General features: G+C 44.5%; 12 protein-coding genes across 12 annotated transcripts; 5 read left to right on the forward strand and 7 right to left on the reverse strand.

Annotated features, from left to right (window-relative positions):
- Positions 1 to 27: 27 nt before the first annotated feature.
- On the forward strand, positions 28 to 1263 carry MAK11 (Mak11p; the record flags this gene model as incomplete). Its single annotated transcript, XM_020216576.1, has 1 exon — positions 28 to 1263. One exon carries the CDS (start codon positions 28 to 30, stop codon positions 1261 to 1263), a length of 1236 nt encoding a protein of 411 aa, XP_020069185.1.
- Positions 1264 to 1386: 123 nt separating this feature from the next.
- LYS1 (saccharopine dehydrogenase (NAD+, L-lysine-forming)) lies at positions 1387 to 2514 on the reverse strand (the record flags this gene model as incomplete). The annotated part of the gene is made up of 1 exon (XM_020212900.1): positions 1387 to 2514. The coding sequence occupies one exon, from the start codon at positions 2512 to 2514 to the stop codon at positions 1387 to 1389; it is 1128 nt and encodes a 375-aa protein (XP_020069186.1).
- A 398-nt stretch (positions 2515 to 2912) lies between these two features.
- CDC16 (anaphase promoting complex subunit CDC16) lies at positions 2913 to 5220 on the forward strand. Its single transcript, XM_020215521.1, has one exon. The coding sequence runs from the start codon at positions 3005 to 3007 to the stop codon at positions 4937 to 4939; it is 1935 nt and encodes a 644-aa protein (XP_020069187.1). The 5' UTR covers positions 2913 to 3004; the 3' UTR covers positions 4940 to 5220.
- Positions 5014 to 6111, reverse strand: CYBJADRAFT_163729 (uncharacterized protein; the record flags this gene model as incomplete). The annotated part of the gene is made up of 1 exon (XM_020213794.1): positions 5014 to 6111. One exon carries the CDS (start codon positions 6109 to 6111, stop codon positions 5014 to 5016), a length of 1098 nt encoding a protein of 365 aa, XP_020069188.1.
- Positions 6112 to 6242: 131 nt separating this feature from the next.
- CYBJADRAFT_23299 (bifunctional uridylate/adenylate kinase) lies at positions 6243 to 7434 on the reverse strand. Its single transcript, XM_020217591.1, has one exon. The coding sequence runs from the start codon at positions 7242 to 7244 to the stop codon at positions 6366 to 6368; it is 879 nt and encodes a 292-aa protein (XP_020069189.1). The 5' UTR covers positions 7245 to 7434; the 3' UTR covers positions 6243 to 6365.
- A 17-nt stretch (positions 7435 to 7451) lies between these two features.
- CYBJADRAFT_153659 (SDR family oxidoreductase) lies at positions 7452 to 8511 on the reverse strand (the record flags this gene model as incomplete). Its single annotated transcript, XM_020213415.1, has 4 exons — positions 7452 to 7709; positions 7781 to 7925; positions 7983 to 8377; positions 8478 to 8511. 4 exons carry the CDS (start codon positions 8509 to 8511, stop codon positions 7525 to 7527), a joined length of 759 nt encoding a protein of 252 aa, XP_020069190.1. The 3' UTR covers positions 7452 to 7524.
- Positions 8512 to 9242: 731 nt separating this feature from the next.
- Positions 9243 to 11066, forward strand: PAN3 (PAN-complex poly(A)-binding subunit PAN3; the record flags this gene model as incomplete). The annotated part of the gene is made up of 1 exon (XM_020212897.1): positions 9243 to 11066. A coding segment is annotated over one exon (1824 nt), but the record flags the coding sequence as incomplete, so codon positions are not given.
- Positions 11067 to 11148: 82 nt separating this feature from the next.
- On the reverse strand, positions 11149 to 12864 carry CYBJADRAFT_174415 (uncharacterized protein; the record flags this gene model as incomplete). Its single annotated transcript, XM_020216577.1, has 1 exon — positions 11149 to 12864. One exon carries the CDS (start codon positions 12862 to 12864, stop codon positions 11149 to 11151), a length of 1716 nt encoding a protein of 571 aa, XP_020069192.1.
- Positions 12865 to 13889: 1025 nt separating this feature from the next.
- On the forward strand, positions 13890 to 15499 carry CYBJADRAFT_168830 (uncharacterized protein). Its single transcript, XM_020215522.1, has one exon. The coding sequence runs from the start codon at positions 14092 to 14094 to the stop codon at positions 15469 to 15471; it is 1380 nt and encodes a 459-aa protein (XP_020069193.1). The 5' UTR covers positions 13890 to 14091; the 3' UTR covers positions 15472 to 15499.
- A 283-nt stretch (positions 15500 to 15782) lies between these two features.
- GPA1 (guanine nucleotide-binding protein subunit alpha) lies at positions 15783 to 17249 on the forward strand. The gene has a single exon (XM_020215523.1). The coding sequence runs from the start codon at positions 15856 to 15858 to the stop codon at positions 17215 to 17217; it is 1362 nt and encodes a 453-aa protein (XP_020069194.1). The 5' UTR covers positions 15783 to 15855; the 3' UTR covers positions 17218 to 17249.
- Positions 17250 to 18054: 805 nt separating this feature from the next.
- Positions 18055 to 20676, reverse strand: SOV1 (Sov1p). The gene has a single exon (XM_020217398.1). It carries the CDS (start codon positions 20662 to 20664, stop codon positions 18142 to 18144), a length of 2523 nt encoding a protein of 840 aa, XP_020069195.1. The 5' UTR covers positions 20665 to 20676; the 3' UTR covers positions 18055 to 18141.
- A 183-nt stretch (positions 20677 to 20859) lies between these two features.
- CYBJADRAFT_174420 (NAD(P)-binding protein) lies at positions 20860 to 21675 on the reverse strand (the record flags this gene model as incomplete). Its single annotated transcript, XM_020216578.1, has 1 exon — positions 20860 to 21675. One exon carries the CDS (start codon positions 21673 to 21675, stop codon positions 20860 to 20862), a length of 816 nt encoding a protein of 271 aa, XP_020069196.1.
- Between the last annotated feature and the right edge of the window lie 1090 nt (positions 21676 to 22765).

A 22765-nucleotide genomic window follows, 5' to 3' on the forward strand; every position in this document is an offset into this window, starting at 1 on the left:
TAACCAAGTTGGAAACAAATCGAAAAGATGGCTAACAAAGTGAAACTTCAAGAGAAGAATGAGCCTGTGATAAAGCCAACGATTATCCAGGAAAGCACTGTTTCCTCTGGAGCTACACAGTTCCGTATATACGTTGGTTCCTACGAACACAACTTGTTATGTCTTTCTCTGATTCTTGAGAAGGAAAAGACTCCAGTTTTCCAGCCTATCTTCCATTTCCAAGCACATTCCCTCTCCATCAAGGCAATTGCAGCAGCTAAGAGATACCTTGTTACTGGCTCCAACGATGAGCACATCAGAATCTACGATCTTCAAAAGAGAAAAGAATTGGGGACCCTGTTGGGACACCAAGGCACGATCACATGTTTGAAGTTTTCATCAGAGGGGCATAAAGAAGGTGAAACCGCCACAGGAACATCGGGCAAGTGGATGCTTTCCGGTTCTGAAGACGGTAAGGTTATTATTTGGCGTACCAAGGATTGGGAGCTGTTTGGGACGTTGAAAGGACATCAAGGCCGAGTAAACGATTTGGCTATCCACCCAAGTGGTAGAATTGCCGTGAGTGTTGGAGATGATAGAACTATTAGACTTTGGAACTTGATGACTGTGAAGAAGGCTGCCAATTTAAAGATCAAAAATGACTGGCAAAAGGGTGAGTGTGTGAGATGGTCACTGAATGGTGATTATTTCCTTGTCGGTTTATTGACAAAAGTGCTTATTTATAACACTTCAGACGCTCAGATAGTCAAGGAGCTCTCGTTCAAGACACCGCTCATGCATCTGGAAGTTCGTCAAATTGACAATACTGAGTACGTTGTCGTTGGATTGGGTAGCGGTGTATTGGAATTTTACAAGTTGACTGACCTCATTGGGAAGGAGGACATCGTTGAACCTGCGTTTAAACTCCATGGACACACCAAGAGAGTCAAAGACTTCAAGTTCTTTGAAACCAACGGACAATTATATCTCGTTTCTATTTCATCAGATGGATCCATTGTGGTGTGGGACATGGCTATCAAGGACCAGGTTGCAGTCTACACCACTGGTGAAAGACTCAACTGTCTTGAAGTTACCGATGAGACTGTCGAAAAGGCTGAGACCATGAAGAGAAGACGTGATGAGTTGGATGAAGCAGAAGCTAGCGCAAGTGAAAGCGAGAATGAAGACACTGAGGAGTTGAAAAGAATAATGATGAACGATAGAAGAAAAAAGAAGAAGAAAGGTAAGAAGAAAGTGGAAAAGATCTCTGTTGAATTGGAGTAGTCCAATACCAGCACTACTATTTCATTAAAAGAAAATAAACATCACCGTATAGGAATAGCATCTATGTAAAGCTGATCGTGTTATACAAAGAAGGAAAGATACACTCAATGACCTGTTCCACCTTCACAGTTTCTGATCTCTGTTCAAACGCTTAACGTGATGTCTGTACAGCTTCTCGGCCTTGACCCATACGTTAGCGGTGTCTCTGTTTGGCAATTGCAACAAAGATGGCAAAAGATCCTTGGAGAAGAACTCCGATGCCTCTCTTGGAAGCAAAGATGGCAAATGGTCGATTGAAATGACAGAGAGTTTAGGACCGGACTTGGTCTTGACAACAACCGTTGGCTTATCAAAGACTGTGGCGATTGTGTAGATTGGAATTGGGTTATGTGGGTTAGTTGTGTCAGCAGAAACGTCAACAACGGTTCTGAGCTTTCTTCCTGGTGCGTTCAGGGTCTTGTAGTCGATGAATGGAGCAATTGGCTTAGAAAGGTAGATACAGTTGATAAAGATATCAGCCTCGGCAATCTCCTTGAATGGGCCACCCTTGGCAGTTTCCTTCATATCCCACTTGATGATGTTTTCATCTGGAATGCCAACTTTGGTCAAGAAGTCAACGGCACCGGAACCACAACGTCCCAGTGCACCAATGATAAGAACTCTTGGTTTCTTTGCGCCCTTAGCAAGTGCACTCTTCAAGTCCTTCTTGACGTCCTCAACCAGGGCACTTTCACTGCTGTATGGGGTAACACCACCAAGCTCCTCAGAGTCGGCGTGGGTGTTCTTGAAGGCCCAGTCCTTGACTCCCAAAGCAGCACCGGCGAAGCCGGCGTAGAAGCCAAACGCAGCCACTCTTCTACCCTGGTCGTTCTCCAAGAACTCCAGGTCGTATAGCTTACCGTTCCCTCTGGCATAGCGGCTCAGCACCTCTTGCCATCCCCCCTGGTCCTTGTAACAATGCGCAAACTGGATGTGTTCGTGGATAAGAGGGAAGGTGTCCTTCTCCGGCAGCTCCTTCAACCCAATGATGAGACGGTCTGCTGGCGCACGGACCCACGACCCGGCTGGCACAATCTTCGCACCAACCTTGGCGTATTCCTCAGCTTTGAAGGCGCTCTGTGGAGAGTCCTCCACGTAAACTGTGAACCCAGCTTGGATCAGCTGCTTGGTGGTGGTCGGCGTGAGAGCAGCACGGGCCTCCAATGGCTTGGTCTCGGCTCTCAGGTGTAGCGTAACAGGTTTACCAGACATAGCTTAGTACTGAATTGGTCTTTCCACGAGATGAAAAGCGAATAGAATAACTGCAAATTTGAGGCAAGTTGAAGGGAATGGAAAGAAAAAAAGAGTATAATCCCAGATTTTAAATACGCTTGAGAACTTTTTCCTGGGCCATATCAATGGATGATTGATGACTCTACGGTGCATCCCTGCAACCACCAGCCATAAAGAAGAAAAAAAAAACTGAGCGGGACCGGTAAAGGCGCCGGAAATAGGCGTGGCGACAAGTGCAAAACGAGTTCGCGGGATCGGAAAAATATACGTTTTGCCATCGGAATTGGGATGAGTTTTGTTACGTAATCAGTGCCGTGGTGCTTATGTAAGCAATGTTTTGGTTTCGCATCAGCGCTTGATGTGTTGATGTTGATGTCGTTGATGTTGTTGTTGATGTTGTTGTTGTTGTTTACCTGCGTAGCATCAAGCAGAAACTCCCTCTCACCGCTCGCTTACACACGGCTCACAGATGGAGACACCCTCACAGCACAGCTCCACGCTGGCCATCTCGCCGCTCATCGGCAACAGAACACACGACACCATACGATCAACGCCAAAGGAAGCCAACATCAGCCAACAGAGCAGCCTTCACAACTCGAGCTACAACCTGACGCCTGGGAACGTTGGCAACATCTCGGATGTGTCTGCTGCGGATAGATTGCGTCTATGGCGCCACGACGCCCTGATGCAGCACCATTACAAGACCGCGGAGTACATTGGCGACAAGGTGTTGACGTTGACCAATGACCCGAATGATGCCTTCTGGTTGGCTCAGGTTTACTACAACAACGGCGATTACTACAGGGCGCGTCAGCTACTGTCGAGGCAAAGGCTGGACACCACGAGCGTCTCGTGCCGCTATTTGGCGGCGCTGTGTCTGATGAAGATGGAACAGTGGGACGAAGCACTGGACATTGTCGGTGAAACAAACCCTTTTAGAAATGCGTCGCACAAGGCACAGAATACCGATGGTGGCATCAAATGGGAGGCCTCGTTGTGCTTCATCCGTGGAGAGATCTACGCGAATCAGAACAACCTGGAAAGGGCCAAGGAGTGCTATACAGAAGCCATCTTGGTGGATGTGAAGTGCTACGAGGCGTTTGACGAGCTCGTAAGGAATGACATGTTGAAGCCTCAAGAGGAGTGGGAGTTGTTGATGCAGTTAGACTTCTCAGAGCTTGGAGATAACGACGAATTCATCCATCAGTTGTACGTCACTAGGCTGAACAAGTACATCAACCAGAAGAACCAGGAGAATGCACATTTCATCTTGAAAGAGGAATATTCAATGACAAACAACTCAGACGTCATTGTCAGTAGAGCTGAAACGCTATACGTCCAGTGCAAGTTCCAGAAGTGTCTTGAACTTTGTGAAGAAGTACTCAAGGAGGACGAGTTGAACTTTGCAACGTTGCCGATATATTTGGCATCTCTGCACGAATTGAGGGCCAAGAACAAGCTTTACCTCATCTCTCATAAATTGGCTGAACATTATCCAAAAAAGCCCATCTCATGGCTTGCTGTGGGGATATATTACCTTGCCATTAACAAGATCCCTGAGGCGAGAAAATATTTCTCCAAAGCTTCTTCTTTGAATCCAAACTTCTCAGAAGCATGGATTGGATTTGCACATACATTTGCTGCTGAAGGAGAACATGACCAGGCCATTGCTGCTTATTCCACAGCATCTAGATTCTTCCCAGGTTCTCATCTACCGAACTTGTTCCTTGGAATGCAATACCTTCAAATGGGTAATTTGACGCTTACGAGTGAGTATTTGATGTCATCCTTCTCGATCTGTCCGAAGGATCCATTGTTGTTAAACGAGATCGGCGTTATGAATTATCACAAGGGTGACCTTTCGAATAGTGAGGCGTATCTAAACCAAGCATTACAGGTTTCTAGGGATATCGATTCAGACTCTAAATCGTGGATTTCGATAAATTCAAACTTGGGCCATGTCTATCGTCGCATGGGCCTTTATTCAAAGGCATTGATGTGCTTTGAGGAAGTTTTAAGGGTTTCTAAAAGGGACCCGAACGTATATTCTGCTATTGGTTTGGTCTACCTTAAAATGGGAGACCCCGGTAAGGCGATACAAAACCTTCACTATTCGTTGGCTACAGGGACCCATGATCCAGTGGCCCATGACTTGTTGAAAAGAGCATTGGATGAGAACCTCTCTTCCAAGTGCCAGGAAGAGTTCTTTGCAAAGACCTCAAGAGAGGCTCTCACTTTCAGCAGTGCAACAAAGACCCCATTGATGAATAGAACCAAGCACGTTTCAAAGAGCAACACGCTGAACGATTCAGTGGATCAAATTGCTACTGATTTAATCAACGGTGCAGATTCTAGTGATGAAGATGATGATGATGATGCAATAATGGATATTGAGAGTGATTAAGTCGTATATAATTTGAACGTCGTTTACATGATGGGGGTGTTTTGCTAATGATATATTTCTTCTCAACCAGTGAACTAATCTGTGGTAGTCTTTAGTGCGGTAGGGTGCTTCTTTGGTCTTCGTGCTCTCTGCTTGGTGGTCTTTTTAGTTGATTGGTCTGCTGAATCACTTGGTGTAATCTCCTGTTTGTCCATCATTGGTTTAGCACTCTTATTCTCGGCTGGTTTGGTGCTCTGAGGCTGTGGTCCAGGCCTCTGGTTCTGTATAGTTGGCTTCTCCTTTGCCTTCTCCCTTGCTCTCTCCTTTGCCTTCTGCTTTGCCCTCTCCTTTGCCTTCTTTGCTCTAGAGATACTCCCCTTCTTCCCTGTGACGCCTTCTTCCGCATCCTGCTGAGTACTTTCCGCCTGAGATACCTTCTGCCTCTGCTTATTCATCTGCTTCTTCCTCTTAGACCTGTCCTGCGGTTTGTCTGCCATCTTCTTCTGCAGTTTCTCCCAGTTAGAACCAACCTCATCGAATAGAATCTTCTTCTTCTTCTGCCCCTTCTTGCCATCACGGTTTCCCGCAACATTCAATGCTTCAAATCTCTTGGAGAGATGAGCTGGGTTGTTGAACTCTTCATCGAGTTGGATCTGCTCCTCCTCATCGCTCACAACAAACTGTGGGCCATCTTCAGAGTCGCTGTCGTTCTCCAATTGGAAGTAGTCGCTGACGGACTCATCTGAAGACAGTAACGTAAGATCGTCAAGCTGCTCAGAGAGTTGTAACAGGCTCTCCATAAACTGTGCGCTCGGCTTCCCTCTCCCTCCTGGTGGCTTGTCCTCAAGGTGATGATCTTCATCTCCATCTCCATCTTCATCAGAGCTGAAGCCCAAGTCGAAATCCAGGTTCAAAATCTCTTGCCGAACTTGTGATCTGGGCTTCTTACCAACTTTGCTCTTCCTCTGCGTATCCTGGTGCCCACTTGGTGCACCATCAACCCCTTCAGCATCATCAACCTTAGGCTCGTCGTCCACAACTTCGTCATCATGGTTCAGCAGGAAGTCCAGATCGTTGTCGAACGCATCACGAACTTGGGTCTGAGCATTGTACTCAACCTCTCGCTTCGGCACCTCGTCTGGCGATTTGAGGTAAATGGGCACAACGGTCTTCTTAGGCTTCTTCTTTCCCATCTCTAACCACTGCTACTGAGCCTGTCCTCTGGCCTCTCCTTCCGTTCTGTGCGTCCAAAGCGGTCTCTTGTTTACTTTTGTAGTAGGAAACATCCAGACATATATCGCTGAGCAAAGGCTAAGCGCCCTACAAAACATCAACATGTGATTGGTAAAGAGGTCGATGAAAGGAGATTAATCTACATTTAATACATTCAGCCGACATAGTGCGTGGTTTCTATTCTAGAGCAGGTTGTCACAGCTTGTGGCAGGTGCTAGAAGGAGCCTATCTTGTCGGCAATGGCCTTCTCAACCTGGGAGTAAACAACCTCGACTGGATGGTCACACTGCAACTTGACAACTTTGCCCTGCTTGTCGAAGTACTCAACCACCGGATAGCTTGTCTCGATAAAGGTCTTGAATCTCTTCTTGATGGACTCGATGTTGTCGTCTGATCTGCCTGAGGTCTTTCCTCTTTCGAGCAAACGTTGCAGCATAACTTGTTCTGGGCATTCAAAGAAGATCGTGAAGGAGCTGGTGGCGATTTCATCCTCAAAGATGATGGCCTGGTCCATTTTTCTCGGGAAGCCGTCGATGAGGAACCTCGTCTTGCCGTTGGCGTACGCCTCTTTCATGGCATTCTTCAACAAGCCCACGGTGACCTCTTGTGGGACGATCACACCGTCCTTGATGCATTTGGAGATGAGTTCTCCGTACTGGGAGCCCTCTCTGTTCTGCTCTGCTCTCAGCAGATCTCCGGCACTCAGGTGAACGAACTTGTGGTGCTCAACCAGCCTGTTGCACTGGGTACCCTTACCGGAACCTGGTCCACCAAGGACAAAAATCACGTTGACTTCACCGTCCTTGAACGCCTTTGTCTTCTTCTTCTCAGGCTCAACGAGCTCTGTAGGAGCACTCTTCTGGTAAGACAAGGACAGCACAGTGGACCCAATGGCCAACAACCCGAGCAACACGGCCACTTTGCCCCTATTGGACGAGCCCTTTGGCTGTTGGTCCGATGTCTTCTTGTCATTGGCCTTCTTCTGGGCCTGGAATTGGTAGACAGAAGACGAAAACAGCCTCTTGGACACAATTGGAGACGCCTGTCTCGCACTGAGACGTCTGGCACTGGAGAGCAATACTCTGTTCATCATCAACTTGGGGTATGAGCTCACAGGAAGGAGATGTTGTACAGCAAATGCTTTGTGCTAAAAGGTGAAGAAAGTGGTTGACGGACGGCAGCGGACGCACCGAAGGCTGAAACCGGTCCCAATTGTTGGTTCGGGAACGTCCGCTAATCACCGAGGTTACGGGTCTGCTTATGTAAGTTTACAGGGAACAGCTATGGCTATGGACTAAGGGCTATGTGCTGTGATTCGTCATGATTGTTTATTTGATTGCTTCAGCGATGGACTAACTGTTGATGTCTGAGCGTCACTTTGTGTATTTGTCGAGCAATTGATCGTTATACCTCAAATACTTGCCGTTAATCTCCTTGTCGATTCCTCTCAGGGCGATGTTGGCGTATATCCTTGCAGGGACGGAGGGATCCAGCAACTCCTGGTTTCTCTTTAGATCTGTGAATCTCTTGTGTGCCTCCTTGGTCATGTCGGCACCAACTATTGTGATTTTGTTAGTATGCCCTGTGTGAATTCAGTTGAGGTAGCGGTGGAACAACAGGCAAACTCACATTTATCCCTAATTTCCACTTGCATCTGGGTATCGACAACGCCAGGTGCTATAGCCACGGCGGAGATTTCTGGCTCCTCCGAAGTCAATTGAATGGCAAATTGGTTAACTGCTGCCTTGGAGGCTGCGTACGCACCCCATCCGTACTGAGTTTCCTGTTAGTATACTTGTAGTGCAAACACGTTGTGAAATGGCACACATACGTAGCCCTTTGTAGAGGCACCGGATGACACCATGATGACGTTTCCCTTGGACTCCTTCAAATAAGGTATGGATTGTGCCACCAGCGAAACTATGGAGAAGAAGTTGACGTCAAAGAGGTGCTTCCATTCCTTGATGTCCGCAAGTTCCACTCTTTGGACGGGCTCGAGGATTCCAGCATTTGCAACTATGGAATCTATACGACCAAATTTGCCGATGCATAACTCCACAACCTGTTTGACAACCACTTCATCCGCAAGATCCCCCTGTACTGTCGCTACCCTTTCCTCCCCATACTTGATCTTCAAGTTTCTCAGCGCATCCTCAGACCGTGCAACGGCAACGATGCTCGATTCCTTATCCCCAAGAACTATGTCTGCTATGCAAGCACCGATTCCTACAACCTCAGCATTAGTACCTCATCACGAACAAAAAGCAGCGCAAACGAAAAGCAGCACAACCAAAATCGCCATCTCCCTCCAAGTCTCAGTACTCACCTCTTGATGCTCCTGTCACAATGATAACTGGCATCCCTATCGCTTAAACAGTATGAATTCACAACAAACTGTGAAAAGAAACAGGGAGATGGCGATCTCTCAATTCGAAACAAAGGAATTTTCCAACAGGGCCAGCCCAGGCAAACGAAATCTCTGTGGGGGCATCTCGGACTCGAAAAGGAAACAAAGTTGAGTAAAAAAATTCCCAAAACGGAAATATTACGGATCCAGTTGTTTCCGTGCTCGTGGCCTTACTGTTTTGGTATATTTCCTATTTAGTATGATTTTTTGTCCTCCTCAACAAAAAACAACAATCAAAACAAAAGACAACACAGACACGAAGGAAGGATAAACAAACAATCAACAACTTTTAAAAAGAGTAAGAAGAGGTTGGTTTGAATAGGGCGCTTAACATTCTAAGCTCACCATTTGACTTGTTTGGGCTGGTTTCGATAAGGCGCTTATCATATAACTGACATTTTCCATTGTACGTGAGTTGGTTTCCTACTTATTTCCTTTACCCGCCCAACGTTTAGGCATCACCGCTGTATATCTGAATTGAGAGAGAGAGATGCCTGGAAAGGTGAGGAACCCCTTTACCGTTGATACACGTTGAGTGTCTTGTTTTCTGTAACACAGCGCTTGTGTGTTTGTGTGTGTGTGTGTGTGTCCTTTGATCTAGAGAACTAACACTATGAAACGCAGCCCTCGCCTATTGCTCTCCAACCGACATCGCCGTGTTGAATTATACAACCACGCTGATCCTATTGCGATTATAGAGATAGAGGGGATTTGTTCAACCACAGGACTTCACAAGCTACTGATCAACCCAGTATGGACAACTTGACGAGACAGACAAGCGCGCTGAGCGTTTCAGATATTGCATCGGTGAACTCCACGGCTTCAAATGTGGATTCCAAAAGAAGGTTCAACGTTGCCGCATCACAGGCCTTTCTGCCATCTTCAAAACCTTCGATGGAGAAGTTCTCATCGATTCGCTCCCCCAATTTCTCAGATATACCTTCGTTTGTGCCTTCTGCGCAGCAGGAGTCGAAATTTGACCCAACGGTACCTGCGTTCGAATCGCCTGTATCTCCTCAAAGACCTTATGAGCGTCAATTAAACCCGTATACTTCCCATCATCAGTCTATGGACCATATACCAACGATGAATTCGTTTCAACAGATACCTCCAATGGGTGGACCACAACAACAAGACTTTATGTTCCAATCACAACAGCAGTCGAATTACCCCCTGAACTACCATCTCTATGCGCCAACATCCAATAAACATTTGCACTTGCATCTGAAGCCTAATGAACAAAATGCAGAGACCTTGTTTATACCAAACAAACTGAGAGAGGCACTGACGAAGAAAAACCATGCCATATTGCAAACGATGCCACAGTCATCGTTACCGGTATTAGTGGGCGTATACTTCAACTTGGTTCCACTTATGACTAGTACATTGAACTCTGAAAGTGCGTATGGTTATCCAAACGTCATTTATAAGGCTACTTCAAACACAGATGGTAAGGCATATGCCCTGAGACGTATTGAAAATGTCAACTTGGAAAAGGATAGAAGTTTATCCACCGTACATTCATGGATAAAGCTCAGACATTCTAACGTGGCACAAGTTGTGGATGCATTCACGACGAGGGCTTTTGGTGACAACTCGCTAATCATCGTCTATGATTTTTATCCGGAGGCAAAGACACTCTATGAAACTTATTTTATGACTGAGATGGGACAGCCGGACATTTTAACTATGGATATCTTGTGGAGTATCATGTGTCAAATATCGGCGGCAATATCTGAAATTCATTCAAGGGATTTACTCGTCAGATCTTCATTACATCTGAGGAAAGTCATCATTACAAGTAAAAATCGTGTGAGGTTAAGTGATTGTGGAGTGTTTGATATATTGAAATACTCCGAATCAATAGATGGTGATAAATTGGCCTTGCTTAAAGAAGTGGACTTGCTGAAGTTTGGACAGTTGATGGATAAGTTAGCTCAAAAGATGGTTTCGAAGAAAAAGGGCAAGACTCTTTCAACGGAGGAACTCTTGGAGAGTTCAGATCTCGATGAAGAATTTAGAAAGGCTTTGAAATACCTTCTACGTCCTCCCTCAGGTGAACCTTATACTATTAAGGGTCTGCAACAGATAATATGTGATCAGGTCTTCAAAGAATTGGATCGTATTCAACACACGGCCGATTTCTATGAGTTACAATTATGTCGTGAGTTGGAAAATGCAAGAATTGTTCGTTTGATGGCGAAGATTGACTTCCTCATTGACAGACCTGAATATCAGGCAAGCAAGATTTGGGGACCAACAGGGGAACGCTATCCTATAAAGTTGTTTCATCAATACTTGTACCATCAGAGGGACTCTGACGGTAAGCCTATTTTGGACTTGGCACATATCTTGACAAACCTGAACAAGTTGGATGCTGGAATCGAAGAGCGCTTTTTACTTATCCCACCGGATGAACAAACCTGTCTGATTGTTTCCTATAAGGAGATTAAAGACCTAGTGGAGAAATCATTTAGAGAGTTAACAGCCGAGATGTCTGTTTCATAACCAATACAAACAAAAACAATTATCAAATACCTTTCTTTTTTCCATGTACATTCTTTTGTTTTGATTATCTCTTGTTTGATCACTAACTGAGCCAGCAGAATGGACACTTATACAAGATGTGACTCCCAATTCTTGGGAGGACTCCGTACATCTTTTTACAACGGATTAAGGACATCATGAGCCTTGGATATTGAGGGACTGTTACTTCGTGTAAATGAAGGTGCAATTCCATCTCTTTCAAGTTTGGAGCTTCAATTTGTAGTGGAAGCACACGTCGTGGAATCTCTGCAATATTTTGAATGTTCAACGTTTCCAACCTTTCAAATCTTATAGGGTACTTCATCTCATAAAAGCCGATGTGTATGTTCATCAAAGAGAGTGAAACCAATCGATGTCGGACTTTCCTCAAGATCTCTCTTACGTCTATGTACTGTCGAATGTTGAATTCTTTTATCGTGAGGTATTTGAGCCTTGGAAATGAAATAACCAAGTTGATCATTTCCTCATCATTTAAAGGTCTTCCCTCTTTGTGCTCCAGCTCGAACTGTGTCAATGCATCGGCTGCAAACATTGGCAGCATGGTCATATCATCCTGTGCTTGAAGTCGTAACCTCTTCAGTTTTGGTAACGTGATGATGGTGCCCTGTGGGAAGTTTGTGCCAACCACTACCTCAACTTCAACAAGTGCAGTCAATGGTGCTTGAATCAATGGTTCCATTACATTGCTTATGGACATGAGCTCAACTGTTTTCATGAAAAGATAATCGTTCTGATTACCCATACAGACCTCTCTTGGTGTGTTTGCAGACGTTTCAATTCTCATTCTTGTCAGCTTTGGTGCTTTGAAATTTCTAAAACGAGGGATCTGGCCTAGGATGTTCAATCCAAACTCTTCGAGTTGAGGTAATCGAATATTCGTCAAGGATGTTAATCCTTTGCTTGGTGTAACGTACCACAGAATGACTAAGTTCATAAAATGACAGTCCATCATTCGCCTCACGTGGCCATTCTCATCCACAATCAAGCATCTTGTTTTGAACTGTTTCCCCTTCAACAAATCAACCTTATCACTGATGGTCATTTTCCTTGACTCCAACTGCGAAAAGTCAATAAAGTCATAAAATTCCTGTGCACAGTGGTCCATTGAGAGGGAATTAACTCCATGTCCTTGGAAGTAGGTGGGTTTGAGTAACGTGCAAGCAACAAATTGAATTTTTGGTATATTGGAGAGGGTAATAATCCTCGAACGAATGGTGACGTCTCTCAGATCCAGAAATGAATAGTTGTTTAGTTCAAGAATTGATTGATGACCTAGTACGTCCAGAACAAACATCAAGAGAGGATTCCATTTTGTGAAGGGTATATGGCTGGTGAATCCTGAGCTGTAATCCCAGTTTTGTTCATAGTACTGTGTGAAGTCGTTGTCACCGTTGAGTTTCATGATGGTGAAGCACTGTTTTGTCACAACACTCATGAGTCCAATGTTACACATTTGGGCATCACGAATAAAGACTAGGCTCAGCATCGCTTTCATTGGAATCGGATCTGCATCATCAATGTTTGTACTTTCAGCCAGCAGATCATTGTGGACCATGTCTCTATTGCACGCATAGTAGTGTTTGATCGTCCCTGGTGAAAACTTAGCTCCAGAAATGATAAACGTCATAATGCTATCGTAATCGAGCAGCTTGAATATCTTGAGTTGTATCTCTACGGGGAACATTGAAAAGTCAAGTCGAGTATCCGGGATGGTTAAGCTTGCGAAGTTGCACTCAAGGCACTCTTTTTCTGGAGTCATATTAAACTCTTCCACTGGTGTGCTTCTCAAAGTTTTATCGATATTAGTCCATCTCTGATCAACTATAAGAGATATTCACTAAAAGCTGTGCTTTGTGGTTATCATTATATACTCTTTTGGCTGCCTCAGCATGAGAGGAAAGTTATTGTGAAGCAAGAACCCAGACTGCAGCTCACAATGTCTATAGCACATCATGGCATTCCAGGTTCTTCATGGCAACCTGCATTGACGGTGGAACAGGGATGATCGTCTGCATGAGAAGAAACAACTTGAATGATCTGCAACCTCTCTAGTACAGTGGTTGTATCTTAAGCAAACATTTGAAACGTGACTCAAATCATACACGAGAGCTGAACATGATGTACAAGACGTACAGGTGAGTATTTGCAGACTTTACTGTATCTCCACGATACAACAACTCTCAAATACTCTGCGAATAGCCATGTTCCATTTACAAAATGGGGCTCATGTGGGTGTTGAAGCCAAACGTGAGAGCTCATACATTGGGTGGTGTCCGGGTTAAACATGACACCAAGGAGAATACTCACTTTTAATGGGAAATAGATAATGTCTTTGGGGTGATAATGGTTGTTATGTTAGATAGAGGTATATATGAGTATATTATTCTGATATTTATTGAAATAAAGGTGGATATTTATGATTGATAGAGTGCTTTTTAGATAGTTACCATCATATTAAAATTTTCACCGAAAAACTGATGTCATTAAAATATTCATAACTACAACATTAAATTCTTACATATATTTAATAATTGATGGACTATTATTCACAACACAGTGAATAATATGAGAAAGTGGGGCCGAACCTACCAAATAACACAACCATACACCAATTCACCGGCATTCTTTGTTAACAAACGCCCGGGAAACCTATCAAATATGGATTTACGGCCGCATCCTCACTGTAGGCCAGCAACGCAGACGCGAGCAACACAATATTAAGGACCCCAAAAGCTGCCAATTCTTCTCATTATATCTGCAACTATACTCATTCACCAACAAATAAGTACAGTATACATGTAATCATTCTAGAAATCTGTAATTGCCAGCCATTGATCACGTGACAAATAATTACTCTCACCGCTTTCAATCTCCATCAGTGTTTACACAAAACCTATTTCATACAAATGTCCACAATCGTGGAATAAAGCTATCTTTCTTTCGCTTTCCGTTGACTTACTCAGAGAATATCACACACGAGGCTGCCATGGACTACAGTCAAGAGTTATCCAATTTCAAGTATAAGATAAAGAGATTGCTCATTGAGTTTCATCATCACAAGAACAAGACCTCACACAACAAGAGTGTCGTCCATGACCGTGACAGAACCAAACCGTTGATGACTTTGAGAACACTGAACAACGGCAACGACTCCTTGAAGTCAATAGCCATAGATGAGACATTTGATGGGTTTTCATGCATTGGAGAGGCTGCTGTGATGCGACCAAGTGGTGACTGCGATGCAACGTTTTCTATTACGCGAGGCGTTGTTGACACCATGAAGTACATCATAGGAGACCTTAGAAGACAGAGCTCTGAGGTGTCGCTACAGAAGAAAAGGGATGAATGCCAATGCCCTTGTCACTCCAATCCACATCAGATCATATACAACCAGCATTTGGAATCTTGTCTTCAGGTTTGCTCCCTCATACCATCAAACAATAACGAGAACATTGGAACCTTGGAAGAGCAGTTACTGAAGAGTGGTGTCCACTATATTGGTGAATCACAACAGCCAAAGCAACCTTCCAAGTTTCACCGCTTTATGAACTGGCTTCATCGTGGACATCAAGCAAGCTCGAATTCTCACATTGACTGTTCTGGGAAGATGACCTCTTCAAGCTTTGATCCAGAAGGTAGAATTGAGATCATCACAGAGTCACACCTCCCTGATGTGGAAACATCATCTCCAAAGGAAAGGATAAAGAGCCCGGCACAGGAGAACAGAGCTTCATCATATGCTAGAAAACGTCAAAACCCCGTGCAGTCACTAATTGGTCTAGCCAGAGATCATACAAACGACGTGAGATGTTCGTGTTCCCTGTGTGATAAGAAACAGCACAAGGTTGGCACACAGCCCTGGAAGGTTGTGATGAATGATATCTCTTTGTATGCAGCTTTGTTATCCACTGGATCAAAGCCAGATACTCCGACTGCCTCATTCCAACCACTAGTTCTGGATTTCACACAGTCAAAACATCATTATGACCGTGAGTACGACTGCCAGCAAATAGTAATGAATGATGAAAACGTTATCCTTGATACAGACCTCCTTGACCTCAATGAGCAGCCCACAACAACATTGTTACCAACTCGCTCAAAATCCTTGAATGCTTCAGTGAAAGTCACGACAAAAACCAATAGCACAGTGCTACGTTCCAATCAACACAGTAACAGAGCTTCAACTTGTACACCTCAATACACCTTAGACCAAACCTATGGATATCCAGATGTCTTGTTGGACTACAACTATTCAGATGACGATAATGACATAACGTATCCTCTTTTACCAAAGTCTCAGTTACCAAAGCCCGCAAACAACTCGGGATCTCTTGAGGTTCTTCCCTTGAGCATCATTCACAAATGAAGAATAAGCTTGCTTCTTTATTCCTTTTGTTCTTCCCCTAATATACGAACAGTGACAACTGTGTTGATCTCCTTTGATTGATTTTGCTCCTCAACATTGTAATCACCTCTGCAGAGTCCGCGTACAATTTCTGTGAGTTGACGCAACTTTTTGAGGCTCTCCTTTATAACATGAAACCACATTGATCAAGGTGGGAATTTCCCAATTCATTGAGGAAACGAGCCATTCAGTCCAATATATATTCCTGAATTTCCTACCGAGCAAAAGCCCTAATTCTGAGCATTAGTTTCTTCCTATTTGCTTGGGTTCTTTACGATTTAGAGCCACTCAACTTAGCCCTGAGGAGAGAGAACTATCTTCAGATTTATTCATCAAGCTTTGGCAATGGGATGCACAGCCAGTAGCGAGTCTCCTGAAGAGGCCGACCCCTTTCTTCAATCAAAGAATATGAATGCTGTCATTGAGAAGCGTCTTCAAATGGAGAAGACTAGGGAAAACAACGAAGTGAAGTTGCTCTTACTGGGTGCAGGTGAATCAGGTAAGTCCACAGTGTTGAAGCAGATGAAAGTGCTTCACCAGAATGGGTTTACACATCAGGAGAGAAAGCAGTATACTCAAGTCATCTGGGCAGATTCGCTACAGAGCATGAGAGTATTGATTGTACAGGCTCGAAAGCTGCAGATTCCTTTGAATTCAGATCAACCAGGAAGCCCACTTATGCCTTATAAACAGTCGATACTTAGGGTGAACACTCTTCAGCAAGTTGACACTGGGATTGCCGGAGGTAACAGTTTCCTTAAGGACTATGCAATCAAGTACAGCGCACGTAGTGAGACCAAGAGACGTGTACAGAGCACTGGTCGCACAGGTGCAGTGTGGGATGCAACTCCATCAAATTCACAGTTGGAGAATAACGATAGTGAACAGCAAGGGTTGAGTATAGATGAGTTAAACGACACTTTAAACGGATCAAGTGTGCATCCAGGAGTTTCTGCAGTGAATAGCACAGTGCTTAGCGGTGGTAAGACCTCCTTAACAAAGGAGCAAATCGCAGAGGCTATTTCTCAACTGTGGAAAAACGATATGGGTATAAAACAGTGTTTCAACAGGTCCAATGAATTCCAATTGGAAGGCAGCGTTTCATACTATTTTGACAACATTCACAAGTTTGCAGACGCAAACTATCTCTGCACAGACGAAGACATCTTAAAAGGCCGTATAAAGACCACAGGTATCACTGAAACCAATTTCAACATTGGGTCAGCAAAGTTCAAAGTGCTGGACGCAGGAGGACAACGTTCCGAGAGAAGAAAATGGATTCACTGTTTCCAAGGAATCACTGCTGTTCTTTTTGTCCTCGCAGTCTCTGAATATGATCAGATGCTCTTTGAGGATGAGCGTGTTAACAGAATGCATGAGGCCATCATGCTGTTCGACTCACTGTGCAATAGTAGATGGTTTCACAACGTTCCCTTCATATTGTTTGTCAACAAGGTCGATCTTTTTGAACAGAAACTGAAGAAGTCGCCAATAAAGAACTATTTTCCGGACTACAACGGGAAACCAGGTGACGTTAATGCTGGGCTGAAGTACTTTGAAGACATATTTTCATCTCTGAACAGAACGAAGAAACAGCTCTATATACACAGAACTTGTGCCACGGATACTCAGAGTATGAGGTTTGTTCTGACTGCCACGACTGATATGATTGCTCAGCAGAATTTGAAGAAGAGTGGACTACTATGACAACCACTCCGTATAAAGATGTAATAAACGCAATATGTAATATAATATTACATATTATATATAGGACCGGATAAACTCATTATGCACGCGTGCGCGTTCTCTAATTTAACCGCTTGTTGGCTCGGGCTGCAAAGAAAATCTCCGTATCTGGCCGGGCTAATAGCCTATGGTGCGCGCGCATAACTCCGGAGCCTCGAAAGCCGGCCAGCCTTTGTTTGGCTTCTAATTCAGCCGGTTATAGCACCGTCTTATGATTGAACCTTGGGGCCTTTTCCACACCAAAAGCCTCTTTCTTTACTCACTCGCTGACTCAAAGGTTGGTTTAACAGTTCACGGCGATTGGAGGTGCTGGGACATTTGGTTTTGGAACAACAGCACCGATGTCTCTTAACAATGAAAAGTCGAAAGTTGGGAATAATGGCAGCATCTTGAACAAAGCCAAAGTGCCATCACGTTCCCCCTTACACTACCCCAGTGATATAGTTATAAACGAATCCCAAGTTAGAAGGCTGAATGGTAACAGTAAGGATACCAGCAGTACACAGAACTCTGCCACTCCAAAGTTGTTCAACCTCGAGACTGATCAAGTTACTGGGCCACCGTCAAGAAGTGGGAATACACCAGTACCACAATTCAACAGTAACGTTATCTCAGTCTTTAATGAACAAGTCACCATGGATGAGATGATGCAGAAGGTTCAAGAGCGCAGAGTGGAGATGAATTTTGACGAGTTGTAAGTGACACTTTTGATATCGGAACCATTGAATGGGTGTAAATATTGTGGACATGCGATGGGATAGGCTGGACCTCTTATTACATATATACTAATAAACAAACGTAGTTTCATAACTTCATTAAGTAGATCAATATATACAAGCTAACTCATTTTATTCAACTTGAACCAAAGTTTCATCGAACCAAGGTTCAATGACTATGCTCCAAAGACCCCAACAGGGTGTCTATCTGTTCAACCAACTCAAATTCCGTATGTGCATTGTCAAGCATGCGAGGATGATAGTTTGGTTGGCTCTTTATGACTTCAATCACCTTTGCAAATGCAATTCGCCATAGTAGTTCATGTTCCAAGTTTTGTAGAGGTTTTGTCTGTTCATCTGGCTTCAAGGATTCACGCATCTGTTCAACAATTTTCTGTTCTTCCAACGCTTCTCTCTCTGGTGAAAATGGATCTAAACTATGCTGTGCAAGCCTTTCAGATTGTAACCTCTTCAAAGCATCATCGTACAGTGAGCTTCTCTTAAGCTCAGATATCTCGATACTCGCCTTGTCCTTGTAAATCTTTTCAATCCATTTCAAGCACTGTGGTGTGGGCGTACATCTATGAACAAGACCCATGTATTGCAGAACACAAGCCAAACCACATAGATCGTGCTCCAAAGTGAATGTCTTTATGATTGTCGTATAGTCATCAGGAGAAGGAACCACGTTGTCATGAATCATCTTCATGAATAACACTCTTAAGTCTGGCAAGTCGATGCCATGACGACGACCACTATTTGTCGCCATTACGTGCCGTAGACATTGCCAGATAGCAGAGTATAGTTTTGTAAAGTCAGAATACTCCAAGTCCTCCTTGTGTATATCTTCGAGAACAATAGAATGGATGAATTTCATTGCCAATTGGTATTGCCTATTACGATCCAAGCTACCCAGGATTTGAGTAAGGATCAACGGGTTATAGTGTCCAAGTAGATCGGTAAATCTATCGATGATATGAATCATTTGATCCACGTTCCCTGTACGTCCGTAGTATCTGATGAATGGTATATAGTGATGCGGAGCAACAGGAGGTATAACCAAATCTTTGACGAGATCTGGTGTTATCGATACATCTCTGTACGAATTCTCCAAATCGTCCAACACTTTGAGTCCCTGTTCTAATTTACCAGCGTTGACCAATGCAGTTAGCAATCTGTACATGTTTCTCTGTGTAAGTCTCTGTTGCTGCTCTGTAAGAGCTTTGAACTCATCGATAATCCTGGCAAAACCACCAACTTGGCTTAAAGAGTTGAAGAATTCATCGAGGATATCACCTTGCTTGGCTTCAACTTCATGTGTTTTCCTATACTGATCAAAGAAGCTATTTATCTGCTTCTCTGCTTGCGAATCTGACAACTTAGAAACCATTGGCTGGATCTTTGTCTTGTATTCAAATTTGAAGTTTAGTAAGAGATGTTTCAAGTCGTCAGGCGAGGTTGATTCTTGTTCAAGGTAAAAGTCCATAATCTTTGGGGTTTCTTGCTTCAAACTTTTCAAGCTGCCATGATCATCAGCTCCCAGATACGAGGATATGACGCCTAGGAAGGTCTCCCTCGAGGGAGGATCAACAATGTTCAAGTACTCTGTGATATCTTCTTCAGCAGCACCTAACCCCGGGTCTTCTCTTTCAAACCGTCTAAATCCCAAAGCCTTCACAACTTGTTGAAGTTTACTGGTCCAGTAACGAACCCTTTCAACATTACCTGCCACGATATAGCCATTGATGAAATGGACGTATACCCTTTCGTCCATAAATGGTGAATATTTTGTCTCGATGAGTCGTACCACCGCTTCTGCTTCGTTAAAATTCCTCAAGTCGATGTAGTTTATAACCATCAATTCGTACCACCATCTTTGTCCAATCTTCTCACAATTTTTGGCCAATATCGTCTGCGCTTCATGATGATTCCCATAGTACATCAGTGATTCGATATATTGGTACTCGTTTATCGCATCGAATTCGACTCTTTTCAGCTTGTAGACCAGTGACCCTGATAGAAACCTGGCTCTTAGCCTCAGCTCGTGGTCCGCAACGTACTGAGCCATTTCAAAGCATTGGGCCATATCTTCAACTGAGAGTATGGTACAGCCATCAGGTGCCTTGTATAGGTTTTCCAAGACAGTTATCAACACTTCGAACCTTCTATATCTAACGTTGCCAACGTTCCAGTGATCCAATGTTCTCTGCTTGATTTCATATTCCAACCCACGCTCAATGTCCTTAGTCTTGATCTTCGAGTCATCAAGTGGTTCCAGCTCATCTCTATTAGGATAGTGCACAATCTCTTCGTACGCTTCCTTTAAAAAGAACTTGAACAATGACTGGGTCTTCTCAGCCTCTGTCGTCAAAGTACTCAACAGTGCCTTCTGTTTCCTGTATCTCTTATCAGTCTTAGTTCCAGGCCTTGACAAGTTCAAGTTCTCCAACAGCACAATAGAAGGGTCAACGTCAACTGCAGTGACCTCTTGGTCGTTGAGCGACTCCAAGGCCTTATCCAAATCCCCCAGAGGTTTAATCCTCAGTTCGTCAACATGCTCACCGTCTCCAGCCGTTGGCCGTGGTTGCCTGTTGAGCTGCGGCCTTGTACGGGCAGCACGTTGGGCAATAACAAAGGGAAGAGCTCTTCGTATGTGAGACCTCAACACGGTCCTTCCACCAAGTCTCAACATTATTGTCTCCGTACCGCTTACTACATCTGATACCACCTCATCTCATCGCTTCCTATAAAATTTTGTCCAGGTACTAAGTTCGAGACAAATGCTGCCTCTACCAATGTCTACCTCTGCGCCACAACCTCACCACAACGTTACCGGGGCTACAGACATCAACACTTACAACCAAGTCGTTTATTGAAAGGATGATAGCTACAGTTTTGAAGACTTTGGAGCATCTCCCACGTGTGCTCCTCCATCGATTGGAATCACTGCCCCGTTGATATAGTCCGACTCCTTCGCGCAGAAGAACAGGACGACGCTCTCGATGTCTTCCTGTCTACCGAGTCTCTTCTTCGGGTTGTTCTGTACAAATGTGTCGCCAATCTTCTCCAGCAGCCCGTTGGACATCTTCGTCGGGAAGAACCCAGGTGCCAGTAGGTTGACGTTGATGTTCTGAGGTCCCAATTCCAAGGCAAGGCATTTACCGAGGTGCATTACACCGGCCTTGGAAGCGGTGTAGCCATAGGTGCCACCATCCATTGCGTCTGGCTTGATTCCGGTGATTGATCCCATAATCAGTACTCTCGAGGAGTAGTCAACGGTACCAGCTTTCTTCAACAGCGGATAAAACGCTTGGATTGTCAAGAATACGCCCTTCACGTTCAAGTCCATCACTTTATCAAAGGCCGATTCAGGGTGCTTCATCAGAGGCGCACCCCAGGAGGCACCCGCGTTGGCAATCAGAATGTCAACTTTATCCTCCTGAGAGGCAACCTGTTGGGCAAACTTCTTCACACCTTCACCGTTCGAAACGTCAGAGGCGATACCCACAACTTTGCACGAAGGGTTGTACTGCTTAGCAACGCCTTTCAAAAACTCCACTGATTCATTCACGGCTTGTTGCTTTCTCGACGTGATGTAGACAGATTTCGCACCATTCTTCACTAACACCTCAGCACAGTTCAGACCGAGCCCTCTAGAGCCACCGGTGATGACAGCAACCTTCCCATTGACGTTCAATTTCATGATGCGCACACTTTCTGTTTTCTTACCTCGACGTGGTTGTCCAATCTGCCAGACAAACTGTGACACTGAGGACGTTACTCCTTATATAATAAAAAATGCATCACGAATACGCTGGAAGCTTAGGACATTCTGAACGGGGTTTCTGGTGTCTTGGTGATGGGTTTAATCAGTCTCTCTGACGGTGTCCTCGGCTAAAACAATGTATGTGGAAATGGGACTTTTCAGTGACACAAAGGTAATCCAACTGAGGTTTTTTGCGCACTTTCCCCACAAAAGTGCTGCGCGTACCATAAGAGGAGTCCCGGCTTGCGCAAAAAAAGTCTCAACGAGGGACAAACCGAGGACTCTTTTCATATGTCTTTTGTTGACGTCTCCAAAATTTGTCCGCGAGTATGCCTGTTTTTTGTCTCTGTCTTTGATTTGAGGAGGAGGGGGGGTTACAGCCCAGTTGCTGTCAAAATTGGACAGAAACTTATTCCCAGATAAGGGACAAGCAAGCGGGCATTAATTCTATCAAAACTTCATCGGTTGTCCCTAGTTCAATACACAATGGACTCTCCTCTTTATCGCTGTTTCTTTCTGACTTAACAATAGTTCAACTGTCGTTATTCGAATGTCTCTTGGGATTTGCTAAGTCTCAAAATGTCCCCAACGGTTTTTCCTCCCTTTCCCTGCCCTATGCGTCTCGTCCCAACTTTTTTTTTTTGGCTTGTTTTTCCTCTGTAAATTCTTGCTTTCTTGGGCTCGGTTTTCCTCCCGCTACGCGGACATTTCCTCTCTGTCCACCTCTTTACCCAAACCACCGGACTCAATTGGGACAGGACATATCTCTCTCATCACCAAACCACCAAAGGACAGTCTGACCAAGCAGAAGGGTCTGGGCCTCCGTTGAAGCAATGAATTCGATATCCTACATTGCCCATAAGGTTGATGATGCCCTCACACCTCTTGAAGCCGGCACCAAGGGCCCCCAACATGACACAGACGCACAGGAGGGACAGGATCAGCCTACCGTCGATACCTCAGCACAGGCCGCACAGGAGCCACCGAGATCAATGGCCACGTATGTGATTGGCGTACTGCTCTTCCT

Source organism: Cyberlindnera jadinii (genome assembly GCF_001661405.1).
Source record: "Cyberlindnera jadinii NRRL Y-1542 unplaced genomic scaffold CYBJAscaffold_12, whole genome shotgun sequence".
Taxonomy (NCBI): Eukaryota; Fungi; Ascomycota; class Saccharomycetes; order Phaffomycetales; family Wickerhamomycetaceae; genus Williopsis; species Williopsis jadinii.

Bases quoted from the DNA above. Each gene is read 5' to 3' on its own strand.
- CDC16 (XM_020215521.1), top strand. From the start codon at position 3,005: ATGGAGACACCCTCACAGCACAGCTCCACGCTGGCCATCTCGCCGCTC.
- CYBJADRAFT_23299 (XM_020217591.1), bottom strand. From the start codon at position 7,244: ATGATGAACAGAGTATTGCTCTCCAGTGCCAGACGTCTCAGTGCGAGA.
- CYBJADRAFT_168830 (XM_020215522.1), top strand. From the start codon at position 14,092: ATGGACTACAGTCAAGAGTTATCCAATTTCAAGTATAAGATAAAGAGA.
- GPA1 (XM_020215523.1), top strand. From the start codon at position 15,856: ATGGGATGCACAGCCAGTAGCGAGTCTCCTGAAGAGGCCGACCCCTTT.
- SOV1 (XM_020217398.1), bottom strand. From the start codon at position 20,664: ATGTTGAGACTTGGTGGAAGGACCGTGTTGAGGTCTCACATACGAAGA.